We start from the raw sequence: 24,795 nt of genomic DNA, 5'->3' as shown, positions 1-24,795 counted from the left end.
CAGAGAGAGAGAGATTCTGGGAGAACAGGATATGTGGCTGGAAGTTCCATTTTGAGAATGATGAGAGAGGAAAGATGAGCGCGAGAGATCTTTCCTAGCTCACCTGACGTAGTTTCCTTACCGACATCTAGATCTATCCTCTCTGTCTGCTTGGATGGTCAACTGCTTGTTAGGACGAGGTTTTATGTTTGCACTCAAGTTTTTGTGCCTAAGTATATACAGTATGTACATTATTTGAGTCTTAATCAACTGTTGGTGAGTGTGTGTCTCTGTATGTATACTACCGTTCAAAAGTTTGGGGTCACTTAAAAATGTCCTTGTTTTTGAAAGAAAAGCACATTTTCTGTCCATTAAAATAACATCAAATTGATCAGAAATACAGTGTAGACATTGTCAATGTTGTAAATTACTATTGTAGCTGGAAACTGATTTTTTATGGAAAATCTACTTCGGTGTACAGAGGCCCATTATCAACCATCACTCCTGTGTTCCAATGGAACGTTGTGTTAGCTAATCCAAGTTTATCATTTTAAAAGGCTAATTGATCATTAGAAAACCCTTTTGCAATTATGTTAGCACAGCTGAAAACTGTTGTTCTGATTAAAGAAGCAATAAAACTGGCCTTCTTTTCACTAGTTGAGTATCTGGAGCATCAGCATTTGTGGGTTCGATTACAGGCTCAAAATGGCCAGAAACAAATAACTTTCTTCTGAAACTCGTCAGTCTATTCTTGTTCTGAGAAGTGAAGGCTATTCCATGTGAGAAATTTCCAAGAAACTGAAGATCTCGTAAAACAATGTGCACTTCTCCTTTCACAGAACAGTACAAACTGTCCCTAACCAGAATAGAAAGAGGAGTGGGAGGCCCCGGTGCACAACTGAGCAAGAGGACAAGTACATTAGAGTGTCTGGTTTGAGAAACAGACGTCTCACAAGTCCTCAACTGGCAGCTTCATTAAATAGCATCCGCAAAACACCAGTCTCATCGTCAACAGTGAAGAGGCGACTCCGGGATGCTGGCCTTCTGGCTACAATTTTTTTTTAAATATATTTTGATGTGTTTAACACTTTTTGGGGGACTACATAATTCCATATGTCTTATTTCATAGAATTGATGTCTTCTCTATTATTATAAATCAAATCAAATCAAATGTTATTTGTCACATACACATGGTTAGCAGATGTTAATGCGAGTGTAGCGAAATGCTTGTGCTTCTAGTTCCGACAATGCAGTAATAACCAACAAGTAATCTAACTAACAATTTCAAAACTACTGTCTTATACACAGTGTAAGGGGATAAAGAATATGTACATAAAGATATATGAATGAGTGATGGTACAGAGCAGCATAGGCAAGATACAGTAGATGGTATCGAGTACAGTATATACATATGAGATGAGTATGTAAACAAAGTGGCATAGTTAAAGTGGCTAGTGATACATGTATTACATAAGGATGCAGTAGATGATATAGAGTACAGTATATACGTATGCATATGAGATGAATAATGTAGGGTATGTAACATTATATTAGGTAGCATTGTTTAAAGTGGCTAGTGATATATTTTACATCATTATACAATGTGGAAAATTGTAAAAAGAAAGAAAGAAAAGCCCTTGAATAAGTAGATGTGTCCAAACTTACAGACTGGTACTGTGTGTGTGTGTGTGTGTGTGTGTGTGTGTGTGTGTGTGTGTGCGTGTGCGCGCGCGCGTGTATGAGTTGGTTCTGCGAGTGTGTGTGTTTCCTGGCTGTTGGCCCCTGCAGGCCAGATGTGTCTGGGATTGTGATCAGAGTGTTCCTTGTGACTGTGTGAGAGAGTGTGTGAGGAGGAGAGGTGGTGAAAACCCCCAACTCTTATGTGTATGTGGTAAGTTAGACTTACTGGGCCTTTTCACAGCTGCTTCCCCAGCCCAGACCCACTGATGTCAGACCAGACCAGCCTATAGGCTGTGCCAGCTCATCCCTAGCCCAGACTAGACCAGCCAGTCAGGGAAAGGATTTTATAGCGCTCAAAAACATCACACTAACCTCAGTGGAGGGAAAATACCACCAAACTCTCACGGAACTGTCCAATTTACCTTATGGAATATGGAAGGCCAAATCAAAATGTCACCCATGTAACTGCAAAACAACTCAAATGCTGTTTTATCAGTATAGCAACACACATAACTGTACTTGAGTAACCGACGTCACCGTTTGTAGTTACACAACTGAAAGCAACCAATAAAATCTGGTCAGTTATAGAAGGGACTTTGGATACACGTCAGGCTTTATTGTTTGTGTTAAGCTCCTGTGTACACTTTCATAGCTCACCTTTTGACCCAGTTGTCGGCTTTCTGGTGAGCTCATTTACAGTAAGCATGTTTACAAATGATCAAATCTCTGTGTATATTTGTGACATTTTATCCCATCATGGCTTCCCCACAACAGATGAACTGACTGATTGAGGCTGACCTGGCCTGACCTTGGTTTGCGGCCAAAACGGGGTCTTATATAAGGCAAAGAAGTGGGACTGGGTGGAGATGCAGATTTGGGGGACTGACCACGACTGTACAAAGTCATATCCACAGCCACATTACGTATGCTAACGTCTTACATGGACAAGACACTGTAGCCTGTATACACACTGCAAGCTAGACAGACCCATGAGAGAAAAATAGTGACATCTAATATAGTGGCATCCAGTATATTAACATAGTGCATCACGTGTATTGAGAGCAGTGCTGTGTGGGATAATATTGACATACAGTACCAGAGTCCCCCATACTTCTCCAACCTTCCAGTACTCCACTCCAGGGTTTACCCCAGCCAAGCCTCCAGCCTTACAGAGGAAAGGATTGATTGAGTTTGCAAACAGCCGGCGGCCTCAGTCTCTCTCGTCTCCTCTCTCTGCAGCAGGCCGGGAGAATGCTATAATGCCCCTGTATCTCTCATGTTTTGGTGAGCAAACATTCGCTCCCCTTTGAAGGCTGGGAGATCAGAGCGGGGGTAACATTCTACGCGGCCACGCTAAGGTCGGTCCTACCGCGGGTCTGCTGCAGTGCGCTATGTTGTGCCGCGGCAGCTAGGAGACCCAGAACACACAGTCGAACCACACAGTCGAGCACTGAGCACAAGGCTACCCTGTGTGTGTCTGAGAGAGGGCAACACATCACCCTCCCCCCACCACCCCAGCTCACCCCAACACCCCCTCCTCTCCTCCTCTCTGGCCCAATGTCTCCCAGCACTGACTGTGTCTAACTTGGAGACTCCCTGAATTAATCTGTGGTTCTGCTTTTACGAACGTGTGGCGCTCTATATAAAGTGTTTGACGTTTCTGTTGTATTTGTATCTGTTATGCGGAGATGTATCACATGTCCTTTGGTGTGCAAAGTGCGAGATAGTTTATGATGGGACCGAGTATGAGTCTGGAGGTGTCTGTTCTCCTGAGAGGGGTCCGGTTTCCTGCTCTAAAAGATGGTTTATGTAAATGAGTTGGTTGGGGTGGGTGGGGTGGGGGGGGGAGACTGTGCAGTGCATCTGAGCGAGAGTAGCTGAAAGAAACAAACAACCTCAGTCAGCCAGTCAGCCAGTGAGCGAGCCAGTAACAGAGTTTGAGAGAGAGAGAGAGTGCAGGAACTGTGGCGTCCCACTCTGCTCTCTCTAGAGTTCACCACTAGCTGTTAGCGCTAGCCTTTTGGCCATTAGCTGTTAGCCTCAGTGTTAGCCTTGCTCATGATGAAAGAGCATTGTGGCCGTGTGCCCCCTCTGCCTCTGCCACCACCGGGCCCGGCCGCCACGCAGCAGCCGCTCTGCCAGCCTCTCTCACCTCGCCCTTCCCCTCCATACCCTGCTGACTACTGCCCTATGTCTGTGTGCCTGTTGACAGATGAGTCGTACCAGAAGCTGGCCATGGAGACCATGGAGGAGCTGGACTGGTGCCTGGACCAGCTGGAGACCATCCAGACCTACCGCTCTGTCAGTGACATGGCCTCCAATAAGGTAAGACTCAAACTCCCTGTATAAACGATACACAGCCTCTGTACCTCTGCCCTTCAAGTCGACAGCCACTGCTAAGCTGGTTTTGAAGAGCAGCCGTCTGTGAATCTGTATGTGCTGCAAAAAGTTAGTTTGCAAGGGCACCCCTGCACCTTACAAGAGCATTTTGACGGATATCTTCATTTTGAAACCCCCTGTAGACCTACAGTATATAAACCTTCAAGCTTGCTTTCAAACGCTGTTGCATTGGCTTGAAGGAGCTGGCAACTAGATGCCGTATATAATGTACCTTCAGGATCCTAAATCAAACAGTGGATTTAGATTGTGACTTGTTTTTGTTCCCCCCCCCCGTTGGAACCACGAACGGGAAATGAAGTTGCTGGGTGGTTTTGAAAGTGTATTGCTATTTCTTGACAACAGTGCCAGCCAGGGGGGATAGGTCAGCGGTGTGCTTCTACAATACGTACGAGGACCCTGCATGGTCCCTTTCATGCTTGTGTTTTTACAGTATGTGCTTGTGAATAGTGGACAGTAGGTGTTATGGACTTGCAGGTCTCTTCATGTCTGTAGTGCACTTGGGTCTGCAGTTCACCATGTGATATTATGTAGTTTTTTTTTGCTAAAGGACAAGTTGTGTACGCAGCCTTACGAAAGAAAACACTGCAAATTTCAGGTGAAACCATATTTTCACGTTTTTAAATATAGTGTTTACATGTTAACACCACTTTTTCACGTGAGAAGAAAAACCATGTTTCCACCTCAGTTGCACATGTGAAATGTGCTGTTTCACATTTGAAAATCGATCACGTGAAAATCTCATTTGCAGTTTCACATGTCAGAGAACTTCACATGTGAAAATCTCCCTTTCGCATGTGGAGTTGCACTTTCACAGGTAATATAAACAAACACGTGTAAAAATCACATTTGCAGTTTCACATGTAAGAGAACTTCACATGTGAAAATCTCACTTTCACATGTGGAATTGCAAGTTCACATGTGGTGGTGAAATGTTGTTCTTCTCACGTGTGAAAAAGGTTAACACGTATCAGTAGTAATGTTTCCACGTGTGGAATTGCAAATTCTGCAATGCCATTCTGTGAAAAGGTACCTTAGCCAAACAGAGTAGAATTATTCAAGTGTGTTAAAAATAATGATTTTAAAATTGTATTTCTGAGCTGTAACTGCTGCAGGCACACGCCTCCCTTCTTCATACGTTGGTCAGTGAATGTTGGAGGAAGCCCAGAGAAAAAAACAGGGTAGCTAGCGCTCCGTGTCTCCTTATTGATCCTTTTGAACACGTTAAAAATGAGCGCTGTCAGTTAGTTTGGTGCAACTTTTTTGTATCACATTTGTCTGGAAGCTTTCAAAATACACTGAAAACGTCCAAAATACATATTTTTATTTAAATCAAAACAACAATGTGACGTCAAAAGGAAGTTGACTTTTTTTGTTAAAGAAAAAGAGTGCTTATCAATTTACCAGATTTTTGCTCACGGTTTACTTTGGACAAAATCAAAACGGCAATATTCTTGTCACGCTTTTTGTGTTAAATATCTTAAATGACAGCTCAATTTGAGCCAATTATGAATTTGCGATTATTCACAGCAAATCCTGCGATAAACCCGATTTACATTTTGAATCGTTTGACAGCCCTAGTTGACATTACTTGTTCCCAAATTCACTTGTTCATGTTTTTTTTTTCAAGGGCATACAGTAATGTGACAACAGTAACACCAAAGCTCTGTGCATGTTTTAGTGATATTTCTGTTAGGTGGAAGAAGATAAGTGGACATTGAAAGAAGAGAGGCTGTAAAAGTTGTTTTCAGACTGTCCTTTGATTGTTACATGCTCATGTGCAAATCAGCTGCATATTTGTTTGCAAGTTAGTTAACCACTGCATCTCACAGAAACAATGTGCAAATTTCCATACAAATATGTCCTGCTCAATTCAATGCAATTTCATGTTTGCAATTTCATAGCAAGAGAGTGTTTGTGGAGTACTGCGTCTTTGGGTAAATGGAGAGTGTGTGTGTGTGTGTGTGTGTGTGTGTGTGTGTGTGTGTGTGTGTGTGTGTGTGTGTGTGTGTGTGTGTGTGTGTGTGTGTGTGTGTGTGTGTGTACTTGTCTTCCTACCTTATCAGGACCCAAATGTCCTAGCAGTTAGGTTAGGGTTTTGGGGTTAAGGTTAGGGTTAGGGTTTTGGGGGTTAAGGTTAAGGAGTAGGGTTAGTGTTATGTTTAGGGTTAGAGAAACTATGATTTTTCTTTTATGGTCAAACATTTTTACTCCCCAAAAAGTCCAGAAATGTCCCGAAAATAAAAGAGATGCCTAGGACCCTTGGACTGTGTGACTGTCTTCCTGTCTCCTTCCTGGTACCCGCTCAGACCAGACTACAATAGAGCTCCCAGAATGCCTTGGGGCAGGGTTAATGGCCCTGTTTATTTGGCCCATTGCTGACGTCATCAGGACACACGCAGGACAGAAGGGACTTTTACTAAAGACAATGGAGGAGCTTGCATGCGCACACACACACACATTTCATAGGGACTGACTGACTGACAGACAATACAGACTTAGAAAGTTATTGTCGCTGGGCAAATGAGGTTTAGTCACTCAACAGACACTGAACAACTGACAGATTATTGATTCAAACTCATTCACCTTGGTTGAAAAAAAGCCAAAAACAAGAAACACACGAGCCAGACTGAGAAGCCGTCCCAGCCTAAAACAGTCACATGGACAGACTGAATGACTGGGCGCCAGACAGACTGAGGGAGGAGTCACTGATGGATGCTGATTCAAACTATTCTGTTTCAGAATATCCCTGAATCTTTCATATAGTGTATCTTCCTGTGTTGATTCAATTCCCTGTCTTCAGAGGAATCTCCTTGTATTGATTCAGTTCCCTGTCTTCAGAGGAATCTCCTTGTGTTGATTCAGTTCCCTGTCTCCAGAGGAATCTCCCTGTGTTGATTCAGTTCCCTGTCTTCAGATGAATCTCCTTGTGTTGATTCAGTTCCCTGTCTTCAGAGGAACCTCCCTGTGTTGATTCAGTTCCCTGTCTTCATAGGAATCTCCCTGTGTTGATTCAGTTCCCTGTCTTCAGAGGAATCTCCCTGTGTTGATTCAGTTCCCTGTCTTCAGAGGAATCTCTTTGTGTTGATTCAGTTCCCTGTCTTCAGAGGAATCTCCCTGTGTTGATTCAGTTCCCTGTCTTCAGAGGAATCTCCCTGTCTTGATTCAGTTCCCTGTCTTCAGAGGAATCTCCCTGTCTTGATTCAGTTCCCTGTCTTCAGAGGAATCTCCCTGTGCTGCCCTGAGGGCCAGACCTATAGTCCAACACATGGTTCTGCTTTGGCCATTATTTGGGCCATTGTGATGAGAGATAAGATAACATAAGACACTCATAGGCCAGACCCGTAGTCCAACACATGGTAGGGGTAGAGGTTATCTTAAAATCCATTGTTTCTGTACCGTTAGATACCCCACTGACCCCATTGAACTGTCTTAGTGCGTGGTCGAGACACTTGATCATGACCGTCTCCTTTGCCTTGCTTGTACTGTACACTGAAGTGTATTTTTTAATGTAGACAACTTTCACAGAGTAGCATTGAGCATGATGCCAGCTGCATTCATGAAGAGACTACAAATGTGTCTTAGAATACGGTTTCAGATGACGTTGGAGACAACATTCTTGAAGATCTGACAGCATTTGAAACCTAAGTAAAGGGCGGTGAAAGTCTTCAGTTATGACATTTAGACTGATTCCGGTAAAACACCCAAGGTAAAGTGCATCGAACTTTGTCCGTGTCTGTCTGTCTGGCTCTATGACTGTATCGGATTGCCTGTAAGTGATGTGCTCTTGCTCAGACTTGCATCTTCCGTGTAGGAGTCAAGAACAATTAGAAGTTTGACTGTTCCTTCCCCCCGAGTCAGGGTTTCAAACTCTCACCTCTATTAGTTTCAACAGGTCAAATCAGGAGAGGTAAGTTATCATTTTATTTATTTTGAATCTGCTTTTCAAGGAAACGCACTGTTTGGACTGACAACAGGAATATCAGAATGATCATGATATTGTTAGCAGTGTTACTGACAGTGTAAACAATGCTACCCTGATGCTGGCTGCTGCAACTCTGGGTTAGAGAACAGGCAGTAGACTGTCAGGGGGAGAGAGGCAGAACTACCCGAGTGTGTGTGTGTGTGTGTGTGTGTGTGTGTGTGCGTTGAGCAGAAGTCACACACGCACTCACACACCCAGCTCCCTCGCGATAAGAGTAGGCAAGCCCGAGCACCCAACTCAAAGTGAGTCAGTAGAGCTATCGCGTTTCCTCACCCTCCCCACGTCAGAGTCTGAGGCTTGGCCCTTACTCATAGTTTCAGTACATACAGACGCTGCTTCCGCGAGCCCCGGCACTCTGCAGGACTAAACCCAACCAAGCTCCTCATACACACAAGATGGGAGCCTGCTGCCTGGAAAAGAAAGAGAGAACGTTGGGGAAACTGAACGGTTGGAGAAAGGTAAAGTTCGAATTCTTTTGGAATTGCTTACTTGTTGAAGCTTTTTCCTATTTTGAAGCTTTTAAATGGACTTTTCTGATCTATTTTGGGGTGGAAATCTATTGGCGTATTCATACTGAAGACTTAAGTTATTTTTCGCATCATATGCGGTTGCTTTAGGGTTTTGCCATTGCTGTATGGTAGGCCTATACCGAGTTGAGTTTTATTTTATGCTGCTTTTAACCAAGTCTTGGGGAAAGTTATTTCTCTGCCTGCAAGTCTTTATAATTATATTTTGTGTACACTTGGGCTATTTGGTAAGATTTTGAGAAGTACACCAATATAAATGGATGTAATGCTGGTCCTTTGTCATGACTGGACTGACGACAGCAGAGCGCACCACTGGTCAAAGCTGCAGTCGTGGATGCTTTGTCTGAATTGGGCTGCCAGTGCCCTGCAGATAGAGTCTTTGTGGCTCTGTCAGTTGAGTTTCTGTGCTATGGCTTTCAGTGTTCACTGATACATTTTTATCAGTGAAATATTAACGTAGACTCTTTGAGTCCTTTTGAGAGTTGTGAGACAGCTCTTTGCTGGAGATGCTTAAAGTTCACTTCAGCTTTTCAATGTTCATGGAATATATTTCAATCAGAATTCCTTAATTGATAGAATAACAAAGCTGTCACCCCACCTTTTTGTTTAGGTAAAACATAATTTAAAATAAAAAAGATTAGGGATGGTTGTGGAGGAATGTACCCATTCTCAAATAATTCAAAGCAAGAGTTACGCTACCAATCACTGATCATCCATGATATCAAAGTGGTCGTTTGAACTATGTTTTGAGGCTATACAGTGTTTGCTTGCATTTACTTTGTATACAAAAATTGAAGTATGACAGGCTTCTATTTTGGGTTCTGATTGGGTACAACAGTTTGAACTAGAAAAAGAAAATGGACGTAACATGGATTCTAGCATCAAGGACATTGTTGTTGTTCTCTGAAATGTCCTCCATCATTCCGTTTATCCGGAGAATCTGCATGTCTCCAAACCAAGTTGTTGAGTGAACAAGGAAAGTGGCCTGCTCGATACGTGGTGCTTCCATCCCTTGCTAATACCACCTGCCAATGACCCCATGAGCCATGAGGTGGTTTCTTGTCAGATTTGTGAAAGAGTCAACATCTGCCATTGAATACGGTGAGGCGGCGGTGTTGAACTCCTACGTCTAAAGGCCACGATGAGTGGGTTTAGTGCAGCGTATCGAACGGATCTCTCTGTAGGTTGAGATGGGGCTGCCAAACACAAGTGTAAACCACCCGGATCTCTCTGTAGGTTGAGATGGGGCTGCCAAACACAAGTGTAAACCACCCGGATCTCTCTGTAGGTTGAGATGGGGCTGCCAAACACAAGTGTAAACCACCCGGATCTCTCTGTAGGTTGAGATGGGGCTGCCAAACACAAGTGTAAACCACCCGGATCTCTCTGTAGGTTGAGATGGGGCTGCCAAACACAAGTGTAAACCACCCGGATCTCTCTGTAGGTTGAGATGGGTCTGCCAAACACAAGTGAAAACCACCCGGAGCTCTCTGACAGCCGGCACTGATGCGACATTCAACCCGGTGTCAGATTTGAGTGATATGCCTTGTTGTTTCTTTATTTGTTCCGCCTCTCTTTTTCTCTTTAATCATCTATTTCCCCCTTTCTCTTGTATCATGCAGTTCGCCAATTCCTCTGATGATCTTGTTTGTGGGCTAATGACGGCATGCCTATGTGCACACGTGCAGACACGCTTACGCACGCGCGCGCACACACACAAACAGACACACGTTGCCATCGCAGCCAGAGCCAGTCGCTTGTGAGTCGTCAGAGGTAGTGTGGATTGAGGCTCTGTGGGGTTGGTCTCTAAGCTTACTGCCCTCGTCCCTGAGGAAACACATGTCACTGTCTATGTTACCCCATCATAACCACTGTGTAATCCCTGTGCGCCATATGTTTGCCAAGGCCGGGGGAATCAAGCGCAACTTAATAAGATTACCCGGAACTGAAGTCGTGTGCGATTTAAAATCATACTATTGCGTGACGTTTGATAAAACCGTGCTATTTTACTCTGCAAATTCCCCATCTTGAGCAGGAGTCATATTTTCACTTCTATGGAAGTAGTGTCAAATTCAACAATGTTAACTTAGCTGAGAAGTTAAGCAGTGGACTAACTGTTAGTCTGTTCAGCTGACAATATGAGGACACAGTGTCCACTAGTGGCAGAAAGAGGACATGAAATTACATTTTGAGTTTGGAGATCCTCTGTGGCCATCAGTGGTGTTATAAACTCAAGTCATTTCAAAAGATGCCACAAGACATGCACTGTCCTGTACATCCCTATCTGCCGGTCTTCTCGTCTGCCTGCCTGCCTGTCGGTCTGTCTGTCTGCCTGCCTGTCTGTCTGCCTGTATGCCTGCCTGTCTGTATGCCTGCCTGTCTGTATGCCTGACTGCTATCTACTGTGTCCTGTCCTATAGGATCAAATCTGAATGGAGGGACTTTTTTTTCACAACGAAATGCCATCACCATTCAGTTCTATACTGGCTCTGCTGCAAAGGCTTCTGGGAAACCCAGCAGCTCCCTGCTGGATCTCCCCCACCCCTTGCGGCTAGAGGGGAGGGAGGCAGGGGGGTGAGAGACCGAAGATTAGAGTAGAGAGAGAGAGCTTCCGACAGACCTCTCTGAGCCCATTCTCTGTGTCAGAGGCCACAGCATATCTGAATGAAGCGTCAACACTCAGCTCATCAAATATTAACATCAACTCTCATTCTCATTTACAGTCAGCTCATAGAGATTCATAGAGACAACCTTGGGTGGTGGATACCTAAACAGATCCACACTGAGAGAGAGGGGAGGAGGGGGAGAGATGCAGTAGAGATGCAGCACACACAGAGGGCTGTATGGGCTGGGGTGTGTATATGGGCTGGGGTGTGTATATGGGCTGGGGTGTGTATATGGGCTAGGGTGTGTATATGGGCTGGGGTGTGTATATGGCCTGGGGTGTGTATATGGGCTGGGGTGTGTATATGGGCTGGGGTGTGTAAATGGGCTGGGGTGTGTATATGGGCTGGGGTGTGTATATGGGCTAGGGTGTGTATATGGGCTGGGGTGTGTATATGGGCTGGGGTGTGTATATGGGCTGGGGTGTGTATATGGGCTAGGGTGTGTATATGGGCTGGGGTGTGTATATGGGCTAGGGTGTGTATATGGGCTGGGGTGTGTGCATGGTACAGGGATGTGACAAGTGCTGTGTGTTCAGCAGAGCTGTTGTTGAGTCCTGATGAGCGGAGTGTCGTTGTTTTAGCTGTGGTTGTTCCTTTCTCCACCACCTCGCAGAGACATCCCCCGCTGTTATAGTCCTCATATTATGTCGTATGCAGTGTGTTATATAACGAGGGCTTCTTCTCATTTTTTATATATTTTTTGTCTCCCTTTCCGCCACCCTCCTCCCTTTCTCTGGTTCGCCCATCTCTGCAACAGGAGGATCATCTGGACGCTTTGGTCTCTCGCCCCGTCATTCCCAGCGCAGTGCTCCGCTCGCTCATCAGAGACTCCTGGGAAGGTTTTGCCTGCCGTTTCCTACAGACGAGCACTTACATGAGAACACTCAGTTTCACAATCGTGGATAGCCCTCTCGCCGTACTGGGAGATTGTTTCACAACAAGCAATGAGAAGCCTTGCCGAGGAGGAAAGAGAACTGAAACTATATTGAGCTCTTCCTGAATACGCCTGGTTCCATTTCAAATAACACGCATCCCAATTACACAGCCAGTTGAAATGATAGCTTTTTGCGGATGGCCTCCGGCCTTTGCCTGTCTGTTTGCTTGTTTACATCTGCTCCTCCAAGGGCAGCCAACCCCATTGATCGAGGGAGGGAGGGAGAGGGGGAGAGAGGGAGAGAGGGAGACCAAGATTAATGACACTGTTGGGAAGTGGCAGCAGGGAGAGAAATTGACATGTAAGTGGCTGAGAGTGAGGGAGAGGTGGAATGAAAGAGGGGAGGAACTAGTGCTTTTCACTCAGCAGTTGAACCACTGGTGTGTCCTCGTGACGGCGGGGCTGCCTCACTAGTGTTCGGAGGGGGAAACCTCTCGCTGAAACAGCAGCCAGCCGCACCACTCTCTCTGGTCACGTGACACTGTTGCCATGGCGTTGGGATGTTCTGGTAATTGGCGTACACAGACAGAGTGGAGGAAAGAGGGAGAGAGAGAGAGAGAGAGTTGGGGGCTGATCTGATGTCAACCCAAATTGGTGAAGGATGCAATTATCTACCATTCTCTCTCTTTGGTGTTTTCTCTCGCTTTTCTCTCGCTCCACGGTTGTGTAAAAATAGCCTGCCATGGATACCCTGACAACCTCTCATGTTATTATGGGCTGTGGATAATGAACAGCCACTGTGGTCCTGCTGACACATGTCAGGCAATAGAAAGAGAGAAACTGTGCCCTTCCTTCTCATTTCCCCCACTACTGCGTAAGGTACATTTATACATGCAATCCCCCATGCCTCCCTCAAATACTGTATTAAAAATGGCTGAATGGCAGCACTAGTCGGTGGTCCTCTGGCAGACAGATAAGAAATAGAGGCTTTCCTCATCCTTGCTTATGTCAGGGAGGAGGGAAGTGGGTTATCTGCAGTGGCAGGGCTGCAGAGGAGAGGAGGGGGAAGAGAGGAGAGGAGGATAGAGAAGAAGAGAGCTCCTGTATCCCTGGCTCCCATTCCTACCCCTCCCCACTGCCGGGCTGTGCTGCTGGGGCTCCCCCCCCCCTTCGCTCTGCTTTGCTCCGCTTCCTGTCAAATCATGTGCGCTGTGTGCAGCATGTTGCTGGGGATGGTAGACTAAAAGCAGGGGGACCGAGAGAGAGAGAAATGGAGGGAGGGAGAGAGCTGCAGCAGTGAGAGTGGAGTTAGATGAATACAGCAGAGGAAGCCCCCCCCAGTCAGATGAGCATCGCAGTTCTTCTCCTAGTCCTCTCTCCATCCCAGTGTTTTTTCCCTCCTCCCCTAGTCTATTATTCAGCAGTGCTCAGAGCCCCCCCCTAGCTCAGATCTAGCTCATAACTCCATAGCTCCAGCTGCCGCCCAGCTCTGTGGATCTCCTAGCCCAAGACGGAGCCCTGGCTACAACACCTAGCCTGCTCCCCTCTCTTCTTACCTAGACATGGAGACCCTCACTGAGACGTCTGCTGAGAGAGAGAGCGACCAGTCATCTTTATCTAGCTGTTCTATTAGCCGTTGATCCACAACACCAAGGGAGCAGAGGAGAGGAGAGAAGAGGGGGATTTTTTTGTTTTTTTTAGCACTAAAGGAATCCCGTTCATCTGCCTCGCTCTATTTTACCGCGGTGGATTACAGTGCTGCTACTGCCGTTGCTGCTGCTGGCTCTCTGTCCTGTAGGAGGGAAAAACGGGGTCCAAAATGCCTGAAGTGAACTACCTGTTGTCTGTGTCTTGGGGTTACATTAAGGTGTGTTTTGTGCCATTAGCTCACATTGCTGCTTGGGATAACATGACATTACTCTGTTTTGGTGTTTGAGCTGTTGTAGTATTTTGGTGGTCTCTGTGTTCTAGAGCTGTGTAGTTGGTTTGTGGTCGTGTTCTATCCAGTGTGATGGCCGTGCGGTCTGATAGAACAGAACTGGTGTTATTTAGCTGGGCTGCGTCTCCATCTTGCCTGCAGCTCTTCAGAACAGAATAGCGTTGCTGTGGATGGGGCTAGAGATCTCTCTCTCTCTGAAAAACACACACAGACAGATGCTGCTGCAGTGGGGGTGCTTCCCCACATTCCCATGCAGATCCTGTGTCGCACGGTTTTCCTCATAGACTGTATAATAATACAGTGTTTTATACATTGCAGATTAGCAGAATCTCCCCTTGCAATATGAACCATAAAGCATGAACGTGAAACCAGATGAATCTGCACTGTATAATACGATGCTCAGGGGGTTTTAGTTGTTATATAAAAACAATCAAATTGTTATTTTCCAACTCCCTTTTGTACTGATTCTGTGTAACGTCTCGAGATTTGTTTCGAGATTTTGTTTAATGTTTGTATAAAGCTTGACTGAGCATACAGTAGTGTTTTTTCCATGGAATCTTCCAGCACCATCATTTCTTCCAGGTTTTCCGGTAGTTTCCAGGATCCTGACCTTTTCCCCCTCTTTTTATCCCCAGTTCAAGAGAATGTTGAATCGGGAGCTGACACACCTATCAGAGATGAGTCGCTCCGGCAACCAGGTGTCCGAGTTCATCTCCAACACCTTCCTAGGTAAAGCCCTGATCACACACACACACACACACACACACACACACACACACACACACACACACACACACACACACACACGCTCTCATTTGGTCAGCGTTTCACAAACTCGGTCCTGGGCCCCCGCTGGGTGCACATTTTGGTTTTTGCCCTAGCACTACACAGCTGATTCAAATGATCAACGCTTGATGATGAGTTGGTTATTTGAATCAGCTGTGTAGTGCTAGGGTAAAAACCAAAACGTGCACCCAGCGGGAGCCCCAAGGACCGAGTTTGTGAAACGCTGCATTAGGTCAATTCATTTGCTTCTGATGCCTGACTGTTCCCACCCACTTCTTATAGCCTTCTTAAAACACATTTTAATACACCCACACAGATGCATATATGTGTGCAGTATACCGCAGTGTGTCTGTGGGGTTCTCCCTCCATTTTGTCTGGCTGAGGCTGGCTGTCTGCTTGTTGCTGGCGTGTACTGCAAAACACTGCATCGACTCTGGTTGATCTGTTTATGACACGTCCTGCCCCTCTAAATGCCTATCCAAACGAAATCAGAGAGGAAAAGCTTGAAGCTTTGAGATGGTTCGCTGGCGACGCACTTCATAGTGAGGTGCCTCTGCTGCTGGTTGATTGACAGCTGAGATTTCCAGGCAACATCAGAGCCGGTGGATAGACAGATTGCGAGAGAGAGAGAGAGAGAGGGGTAGTTGGAGGTTCCAGTCGTGACTCTGTGGATGCCTCACAAAATGCACCCTGTTCATTATATAGTGCGCTACATACGCAATAGGGTGCCTTTTGGGACACAGTGTGATTGAAGAGAAAGGACAATACGGTCGTCCGTGGCGTGCTAGCTATCTGCGTATGTCCTGTACCATGTACGCCATCCGAATCCAGTCCTATTTAGTCGAAAGTGGATGGGATTCTCCCACTGCAGCGTCTTAAGCGAGAGAAGATGGGGGAGAGATTGGGAGGGGGGAAATGGGGAGAGATGGAGGGACCGGTGTTCCGCAGTAGAGGTGCGGCGGGGGCACGGTGGAACCCCCTCATGAAAACTGAGCAGCCCATTCAGTGACTCATCCCCATGTTAATGTGTCTCTCGCTTTCTTTTCCCCCATCCCCCCTCGCTCCCCCCCATCTCTCCATGCCTGAGGAAGTGAGTGCGTAGATCAGACGCAGATGGGAGATGGGAGTTTCTACCTTTCTACCACTCCATAGTTCCCTGTGGGACGGAGCAGTGGGAGTGGGTTACAGCTGGAGCTGGTTGGCTCCATGCTAATATGAGAAAGAGAAGCAGAGGAAAGCACTGGGAGACAGACAGCTGGTAGTTTGTCCTGAGCTCACCACTGACTGGGATGATATTTCTAATTATGTTACAGTTCATTGTTTCTTTAGAAGACAAAGGCAGGGCCTCCCGAGTGGCGCAGTGGTCTAAGGCACTGCATCGCAGCGCAAGCTGTGCCACTAGAGATGCTGGGTTCGAGTCCAGGCTCTGTCGGTACCGGGAGACCCGTGGGGCGGCGCACAATTGGCCAAGCGTCGTCCCTTGGCGCACTAGTGACTCCTGTGGCGGCGCAGGGCACACTGACACGATCGCCAGGTGTACGGTGTTCCCTCCGACACATTGGTGCGGCTGGCTTCCGAGTTAAGTGGGCATTGTGTCAAGAAGCAGTGCGGCTTGGTTTGGTTGTGTTTCGAGAGGCACGGCTCTCGACCTTCGCCTCTCCCGAGTCCATACGAGAGTTGCAGCGATGAGACAAGACTGTAACCACCAATTGGACACCACGTAATTGGGGGGGGAAAGGGGGTCGTAAAAAAATCTATAGAAAAAACAAAGGCAAGGGGATAAAATGGTTTACGGCTGTCTTATTCAAGTCTCCCTCTCTACAACACACACAGACATCATGTTCCACCCACGTTGTTGTTCATATTGTCAAGTTATCCCGGGACACCTTGTTAATCCTCTGGTTGATCCCTTTAAGTGAGTGCATCATATTGGGCAGCTTATCCCTGAGGGACTGTGGGTTGGAGATGATGGTGTGTGTGGTAGGGCCATTCACGTGCACTGGCTCCTCTCCTCCACAGCTGTCCACTCCACTCATCCCGTAACAACCTGGCGGACAGGGCTCTGTCCAGCTCGCTACCACAGTAACAGCCAGGCAGAACTCATTAAGGGGATTTAAAAGCCCAAATCCACCCACACACATGTGCTCTCTCTCTCTCTCTCTCTCTCTCTCTGGCATCTGACATTCAATGGGAGCATAATATGGAACGGGCTGGAGGGGATTCAGCATTTCAGAAGAATAAATGTGTGAGAAAGAAGAATAAATGTGTGAGAAAGAGAGAGAGAGGGGGAAGCGAGAGATGGGAGAGAGAGACGTGACAGTCTAGTCTGGGCCTCAGAGGAAAGAGGTCATGTCAACACTCCACCTGCATGGAAAACGGTGAATTAGCAAAACCACTTCCGACCGACAGACAGACAGACAGACAGACAGACAGACAGACAGACAGACAGACAGACAGACAGACAGAGGCCATTATGTGAGGGTCCATACAAAACCCATTGAAAAATAGAACGACATTCTATGTCTACGACAACAACCTACTTCCCCTTCCATTCACAGAGTTCTGGCCCATTCTGTGGGTATGGGAATAGGAAAGTGGGCTCAGTGGCGTGTCTGAGCAGCTCGTAGACATCGCTTCACTGGTGATAATGACGGTGATAATGAACTACAGGACCCAGTGTGTTGCTCTTCCCCCTGTTTCCCCACGCGTCACTTTACAGAATGCTTAATCGCCCAGTCTCTATAATGACTGAAGGAGGAAAGAGGGAGAGAGAGGGGGGGGGGGTCGAGTGACAGTGATTATTTGAATTACAGCAGTGGTAATTGAATAACTCTCAGCGGAGGGAGGGCAGGATAGTTCAGCTGTGAGAGGGTCGACTGCAGAGGAGTATACTGTAAAGAGCTATATACCACACCACTGTGATATCTCAAACATGTGGGGTTAAGACCACTGGGTGGTCCCGAATGTCCCGAATGTCCATGTGGAACATTCGGGACCTTCTTTACCCCTTTACTTCTCAATGGGATTTGTCTCGGTGGTATTATCAACGTATGGCCTTTTTGAGTCAAGGGAGCAGGAGCCAAGCAGGGGAGAGAAAGGACCACAGAGAGAATGCGTTACCGAGGGGACGTAGCAGGAGATCCAGACGGACAAGCAGGGGAAGGAGAACGAGATGGATGGATGAATGAGTCTATTCTTTCCTTTTAGACTGTACAGGTGCATCCAGACCAGTGCACCTGGGACCCGGTTCACAGGCAGAGTTCATTGCAATGACCTCACTAAACCGAATGTTCTCGGGCGGGGGAAGTGAAAGTGAACGGGTCATCTCACTCCCCTTTCCCTCCTCTCCTCTTTTGTCCTTCTCCCTGTGCTCACACACACACACGCACGCACAAACATGTACAGAATGACACGGAGTATCCTAACCTCCCCCCCCCTGTTTTCTCTCTCTCTCTTCTCTCCAGACAAACAGAACGACATGGACATGCCGTCGGTGACGCCCAAGGAGAAGGCCGGCCGGGAGAAGAAGAAGAAGCAGCAGCTGATGATGACTCAGATCAGTGGAGTGAAGAAGGTCTCTCACGGACCCTCCCTCTCCAGCTCCTCCATCTCACGTTTCGGGGTCAAGACGGACAAGGAGGACATGCTCTCCAAGGAGCTGGAGGATCTGAATAAGTGGGGGCTGAACATCTTCACCGTGTCCGAGTACTCCGAACATAGACCGCTCACCTGTATCATGTACGCCATCTTCCAGGTACGTTATAACTGGCTCCTACACACGCGCACTCACACCCCCACATGCACACATATGCATGGCAGGCGGGCACACGCACACACACACAATATGTTACAGCTGTACGTTTTGTACCGAAAAACAGTACTGACTCATATCCTCGTGTCCCCTGCAGGAGAGAGACCTGCTGAAGACGTTTAAGATCCCGACGGAGACGTTTGTGGCGTACATGATGACCCTGGAGGACCACTACCATGGAGACGTGGCCTACCACAACAGCCTCCACGCGGCAGACGTGGCCCAGTCCACACACATCCTGCTCTCCACCCCTGCCCTCGACGTAAGCACCATCCCACACCCATCTGAGCTCATTGAACTCCGGCCTTAGTGTGCGCTCGCCGTACTCCCGCCCCAACCTATGAGTCCTATCGTAAATCTTCCCCGGGTTTTTAAGTTCAAACTTGAGCACCTTCCCGAGCATGCTCCCAAAGTCATCTTCCCTCAACCTGTAGACATAAACCATTCGTTTTCCTCCTTTTCTCCCTCTCTCCTTGCCCCCCCCCCCTCCTTCACTCTCTCTCTCACTCCCGCCACACAATCTGTTCGTTCTCACAGCTCCTTTCCCTCCGTGGTTCTATAAATATAGTGGAACCTCATCCATGACGCAGTCTTAACAGCACGACCCAGCCCTCAACGCGTCACAAGCCACTCTCTTCTTTTTATACATTCACCCCATCCCTCCATCCATCCTGTTTATGGCCCCGCTCTTATAGCCAGCACACCCAGTGTCAAACCACTATGGCTGAGTGCCTATAGAGAGACAGGGACAATGTTAACATAAGCTAGCCACCTCGCTAATGTAGGCCAGCGCAGTGTTTTTTTTTCTGCGACGTTGGCTGTTAGCGATAGCGCACACCGGGCCATGGGAATCAATGAGAGTGGGCTGCGCTGAGATGAGCTGTTCTCTGTGCCTGTTGCTTTGAGTTTTTTTTCTTCGCTTGAGACATTCTAAACCCCGGATCCTCTCCCTTTCAACGCAGGCGGTCTTCAGCGATCTGGAGATCTTGGCGGCCATCTTTGCTGCAGCCATCCACGATGTCGACCACCCGGGGGTGTCCAACCAGTTCCTCATCAATACCAGTGAGTCTCTCCACTACACCTGTTTACTGCGTACCTCCACTGGGAATAATATATCGATAATGTATAGCCATATCCATATTCATCAACGTAGTGCTGACCAAGTGACTCACTCTCCTCTGTCTTCCCCAGACTCTGAGCTGGCCCTGATGTACAACGATGAGTCCGTCTTAGAGAACCACCACCTGGCTGTGGGCTTCAAGCTGCTCCAGGGGGACAACTGTGACATCTTCCAGAACCTGACCAAGAAGCAGAGGCAGAGCCTGAGGAAGATGGTCATCGACATGGTCCTGGCCACTGACATGTCCAAGCACATGAGTCTGTTAGCGGACCTGAAGACCATGGTGGAGACCAAGAAGGTGACCAGCTCTGGGGTCCTGCTGCTGGACAACTACACCGACAGAATACAGGTGGGTTTATCCTGGTCGTCGTTCGGTCTCTTCCAGACCCTTCTCCTCTCCCTATTTGTATTGTAATAGCTCTAATTAGTGTCATTAAGGTGGCCTCCCACTGGCCTCCCGAGTGGCGCGGTGGTCTAATGCACTACATCATAGTGCTAGCTGTGCCACTACAGATCCTGGTTCAAGTCCAGACCCATGGGGCGGCGCATAATTGGCCCAGTGTCGTCTGGGTTAGGGGAGAGTTTTGACAGCAGGGATGTTCTTGTCCCATTGCGCACTAGCGACTTCTGTGGCGGGCCCGGGCTCAATGCACACTGAAAAGGACACCAAGTGTAAGATGTTTCCTCCGGCAGATTAGTGCGGCTGGCTTCCGGGTTAAGGGGGCGTTGTGTCAAGAAGCAGTGCGGCTTGGCTGGGTCGTGTGTCGGAGGACGCACGGCCCTCGGCCTTCGCCTCCCCCGAGTCCGTACGGGAGTTTGAGGAAAGACTGTAACTACCAATTGGATACCACGAAATTGGGAAGGAAAAAGGGATATATCTATTTTTTTGTTTTGAAAGATGGCCTCCCACTGGGATGACCTCTGTTTCTTCACTTCATCTTCCTCTGCCTCCTCCCCTCTCTCCAACCCTGTTCACTGCCTCAATCTTTCTTCCCCTCTCTTTCTCCCCTATCACCCCATATCACTCCCTCCTTCTACTTCTCCCTCTCTAACGGTTCTTCTCTCCGTCCATCTCTCCATCAGGTGCTGAGGAACATGGTTCACTGTGCTGACCTGAGTAACCCGACCAAGTCCCTGGAGCTGTACCGTCAGTGGACCGACCGCATCATGGAGGAGTTCTTCCACCAGGGAGACAGGGAGAGGGAGAGAGGCATGGAAATCAGCCCCATGTGTGACAAACACACCGCTTCAGTAGAGAAAAGCCAGGTATGATATTAGACACACACACACACACATAGCATTCAAGCATACACACACACTGATTCCTGACTCACCCCTTTTTTTCCTACTCACCTCTCTCCAGGTGGGCTTCATAGATTACATTGTCCACCCTCTGTGGGAGACTTGGGCTGACCTGGTTCACCCTGACGCCCAGGACATCCTGGACACTCTGGAGGACAACAGGAACTGGTACCAGAGCATGATCCCCCAGAGCCCCTCTCCTCCTTGGGCCACAGAGCAGGGGGATCAGGAGGGAGGCGAAGGGGGCCAGGGGGGAGACAAGTTCCAGTTTGAACTCACCCTGGAGGAGGAGGACTCTGAGGGTACAGAGAAAGATGAACAGAGCCAGGGGGATGAGGAGGAGGAGGAAGAGGATAGTCTGGGGGAGGCGTCTCGGTCTCCGGTAGACTACTCGGACTGTCAGGACCCCGAGGAATCCATGGTGCCCACGTCGTCCATAGAGATCATTACCCACGATGCATCACCCACAGACACATAATGGGCTCTGCTGCACCGCGAAGGTGGTTGGTTTCATGTTTTAAACAGGAGAAATCCTGCAGCTGTGCTTTTTAACAAGCCCACGATGGGCTTAGTTTGAGCCCGGATGGGGCGTCAGTTTAACCCCACCCTATCCTTGCACTTGCGTTAGGAGCCGGCGACAGAGGGACAGTTTCAGTGGGGCGGCTACAAAGTTCTCAGGAAAAATGCTGCAAACATTTTGGACCTGACGGAACGGACAGGCCTCAAGGAAATGAAGGACTTGGGCCAATCTGGGAAACGGTTGTTTTTCCATCCAGACTGGCATCTGAAATGTTGACACTACTACTGAGAGAAGTTTTGTACCTTGTGACTTTTTTACGAAAATGGGATGTCAAGAGGTAGCGTTTGAACTACTGACGGATGGACGTGTGTTTGTATAGAGAGAGAAAACTGTTTACTTTTTTCCTGTACCATTTGTCAAAATACTTTTCTGTGTCTTTTTTACTATTGTCTTTTTAATCCTTTTTTTAATTTATTGAACACACTTTAGTATGTACGTGAAATGTTTTGTTTTTTTCTAAAGAGTTATCCGAAAGCTCAAGAGCAAAATCCTTTTTATATCTCAGACAAAGAGAACAGTCTTCCTTACTAGTATTGGGCAATAGAAGAAATCAAACTAACTTAGACAAACAGTTCTTGGACAAACTCATCAAATACTTAAAACATGACATCTCATAATAAGATACCATTTCAATCCGAGCACAACATATATGTTTCTCTATGGAAATCACGATTCACGTTACATGTTACATTGTTGCTAGATTGTTGCTTTGTGTGTCTGACCTCACTGTAGATGAACGGTAGGCAGATAGATCACTATAACTCAACAAAAAAAACAATTAGACCCATTTCTCCCCATCTAATCTGCTTCCCCTCATTCTCCTTGAAGGACCCCCCAAATCAAATCCTGATAATACTCAGACTTCAAGTTAGAAGGATATTTCTAGCTCCATCTCAAGGTATCCTGCTATTGTGTATTAATCATATTCGACCAAATGATTCCAGAACCCACCTGGTTCTGATGCTGTAACAAATCAAGGACCCGGCCAGATGATGAAAGGTGGCTAGGTGGCTGCCTGTGTAGAAGCCCAGTCACACCTTGGTTAGCTGTGAATATTATTCACGTTTTTTTTTTTTTTACAAACTCCTGACTCTGTGAATCTGACCCCTAAAACAATCAGGTCAGCTATTTCTTCCTCCACCAAAAAAGGGAATAACTGAAGGAGGTGCTGCGTCTGCCCATTGACGTCAATCGAAACATTCTTTTTTTTTCTCTCTTCCCTTCCCGCTAACTGTATCATATTTCCTGGCCGGCCCGGGGAGTTTATCAGGATTTGATCCGTTAGATGTAATCTTTAGAATAGATTTGGCACTTACAAACTGTAGAGTTTGTGCTTATTTTGAGAACAATAGGATGATAACCCACAGAAGGGTATCTAGAGATTTACGTGACAGAGATACCAAACCAAAAGGCCCCCGGACAGTGTAATTCACTGTATCTTTGGGTCAGCATTAAAACCATCCACGCCTGAAAATCTGCTAGGTAGATCTTCCCTTATAGGTCTCCATGACTGGTTTTCAGATATCACCAATCCTCCCTACATTGTTCCCTTAGGTTTACTGACATACTCAAAGGTACTTCAACTGCCTTATTGACTATACCCTCACTCCAGCAGACTTACATGGCAATCGTGTGTGTCAGTGAGTGTGTGTGTGTGTGCGTGTACGAGTATCAGAAAGTGTGTTTGTGAGAGTGAGTGTGTGCGCGTCCGTGTAGCCTTTACCACCTGGCCTGACCGGACTCCACACTCCTATTCCTGTTTGTCACTAGAGCTCAAGTTGGTCCTTTGCTGTTTATAACAGTGTATTTATTACTTTCAGCTGTACATAAGAATACTGTTTCAGTCAGTGTAAATCTATTTAAATGTATATGCACTTGCATTACCTGGAAGTTGGTGGTGTCTAGCGTGTTCAAGGCTCTGCGTCGGAGTCTTTTTTTAGATTCTTTATTATAATATTGTTTCCTTTTTTTATATATATATTATATCCTAAGTAAATATATTCACACAAATGTTTGAGTGCCCTGAGCAACAGCTAACGAGACATATACACAACCTGTAGGTTGACAATGCATAGAGGATATGTTAAACGACAGAGACCTGGGAAGAGTTTAAAAAAAACACAAGCCCACTGTGGCTTTTATACTGTAGCCTTTCACTTAGGCTCGGTATCAATATCAGACCTACAAACCAAGACTCTCTGAGCAGCTTGTAGGAAGCTAGTAACCAGACTCCTCTGTATATAACATTTTGAATGCAGATGGCTGATTTTGGGGTTCAGATCTACTGGTTCAACGGCAGCAGACAGAAACAACAGGAAGACAGACGCACATAGAACCAAGTGTCTTCGTCTTCACACCTCGCACGTACTTACTTATATGTGAAGTCGTTCAAGGGGATTATTGGTGGCATGCTACAATATCTCTGAGCACCCGCGTGATGAATCGTTACAAAAATGTGATCTTCTTGTAATTGAGCGTGCTAATGTGAACTAGTTTTATCCGACCAAAACTTGTCATCAGTATAACATTGTTAATCCATGTTCAAGCTTTTGGTCGTTTCCAAGTGACTAGCCAGACTTAGCACTATCTGCATGAGAGGTGGTTTTTATATGTCTGTTGAATACCTACCTACTGCGTTGCAGTTGCAGGCGGACATATTAAATGTTTCACACAATGTATGGTATAATATTGTATATTGTGTTCAAGTATCTGAAAATCTGAAATACTTTTTCTAATAAAAACAAAAACAAAGCATGACATATCTACCTTTGTCCTTATTTCACAGCAGTAACACCAGCTCAGTCATCACATGAGATGTGTTTTAACTTGGCGAGACAGGCACATGCCGCGACATTTCCTCCTGACAGACAGTCTGGTCCTTACATGACATAAGGCCCACAGTGACACGCTCGCTGTGGGAAACCAGTCAGGAGTTCTCTTCATATTCCATGGTTCAGAGACTTTTTGAGTGTTATTGGTAAAGGTTGCCTCAGGGGGAGAGGCTGTTTCAGTCCTTGAAAGCAGAAGATCCACCTGTGGGTTCACCTAATGAGCCTCAGCCTGTCCTCAAGTTGTGATGTGCACCTCTTGGTTTGACCTTATAGACAACACAGGGACATACAGAGCACTTCAGTGCGCGTGCACACACA

General features: G+C 46.8%; 1 protein-coding gene across 3 annotated transcripts in view; it reads left to right on the top strand.

Annotated features, from left to right (window-relative positions):
* The window catches only part of LOC112250607 (cAMP-specific 3',5'-cyclic phosphodiesterase 4B-like), an 82,128-nt gene extending 57,725 nt beyond the window's left edge, over positions 1–24,403 (top strand). The window contains exons 6-13 of one of the 3 annotated variants that reach the window (XM_024420897.2): positions 3,872–3,984; positions 14,683–14,776; positions 18,298–18,587; positions 18,742–18,906; positions 19,607–19,706; positions 19,836–20,113; positions 20,848–21,030; positions 21,128–24,403. In XM_024420897.2, the coding sequence (XP_024276665.2) occupies positions 3,872–3,984; positions 14,683–14,776; positions 18,298–18,587; positions 18,742–18,906; positions 19,607–19,706; positions 19,836–20,113; positions 20,848–21,030; positions 21,128–21,544 (1,640 nt within the window). In that variant the 3' untranslated portion in view covers positions 21,545–24,403. Of the gene's footprint in view, positions 1–3,871; positions 3,985–8,299; positions 8,500–13,457; positions 13,976–14,682; positions 14,777–18,297; positions 18,588–18,741; positions 18,907–19,606; positions 19,707–19,835; positions 20,114–20,847; positions 21,031–21,127 lie in introns of those variants that run through there. The other 2 variants (XM_042321261.1, XM_042321264.1) reach the window with 2 other exon arrangements.
* Positions 24,404–24,795: the final 392 nt, after the last annotated feature.

This window comes from Oncorhynchus tshawytscha, linkage group LG01 (genome assembly GCF_018296145.1).
Source record: "Oncorhynchus tshawytscha isolate Ot180627B linkage group LG01, Otsh_v2.0, whole genome shotgun sequence".
Classification (NCBI taxonomy): Eukaryota; Metazoa; Chordata; class Actinopteri; order Salmoniformes; family Salmonidae; genus Oncorhynchus; species Oncorhynchus tshawytscha.
This window is presented reverse-complemented; position numbering and strand designations above follow the sequence as displayed.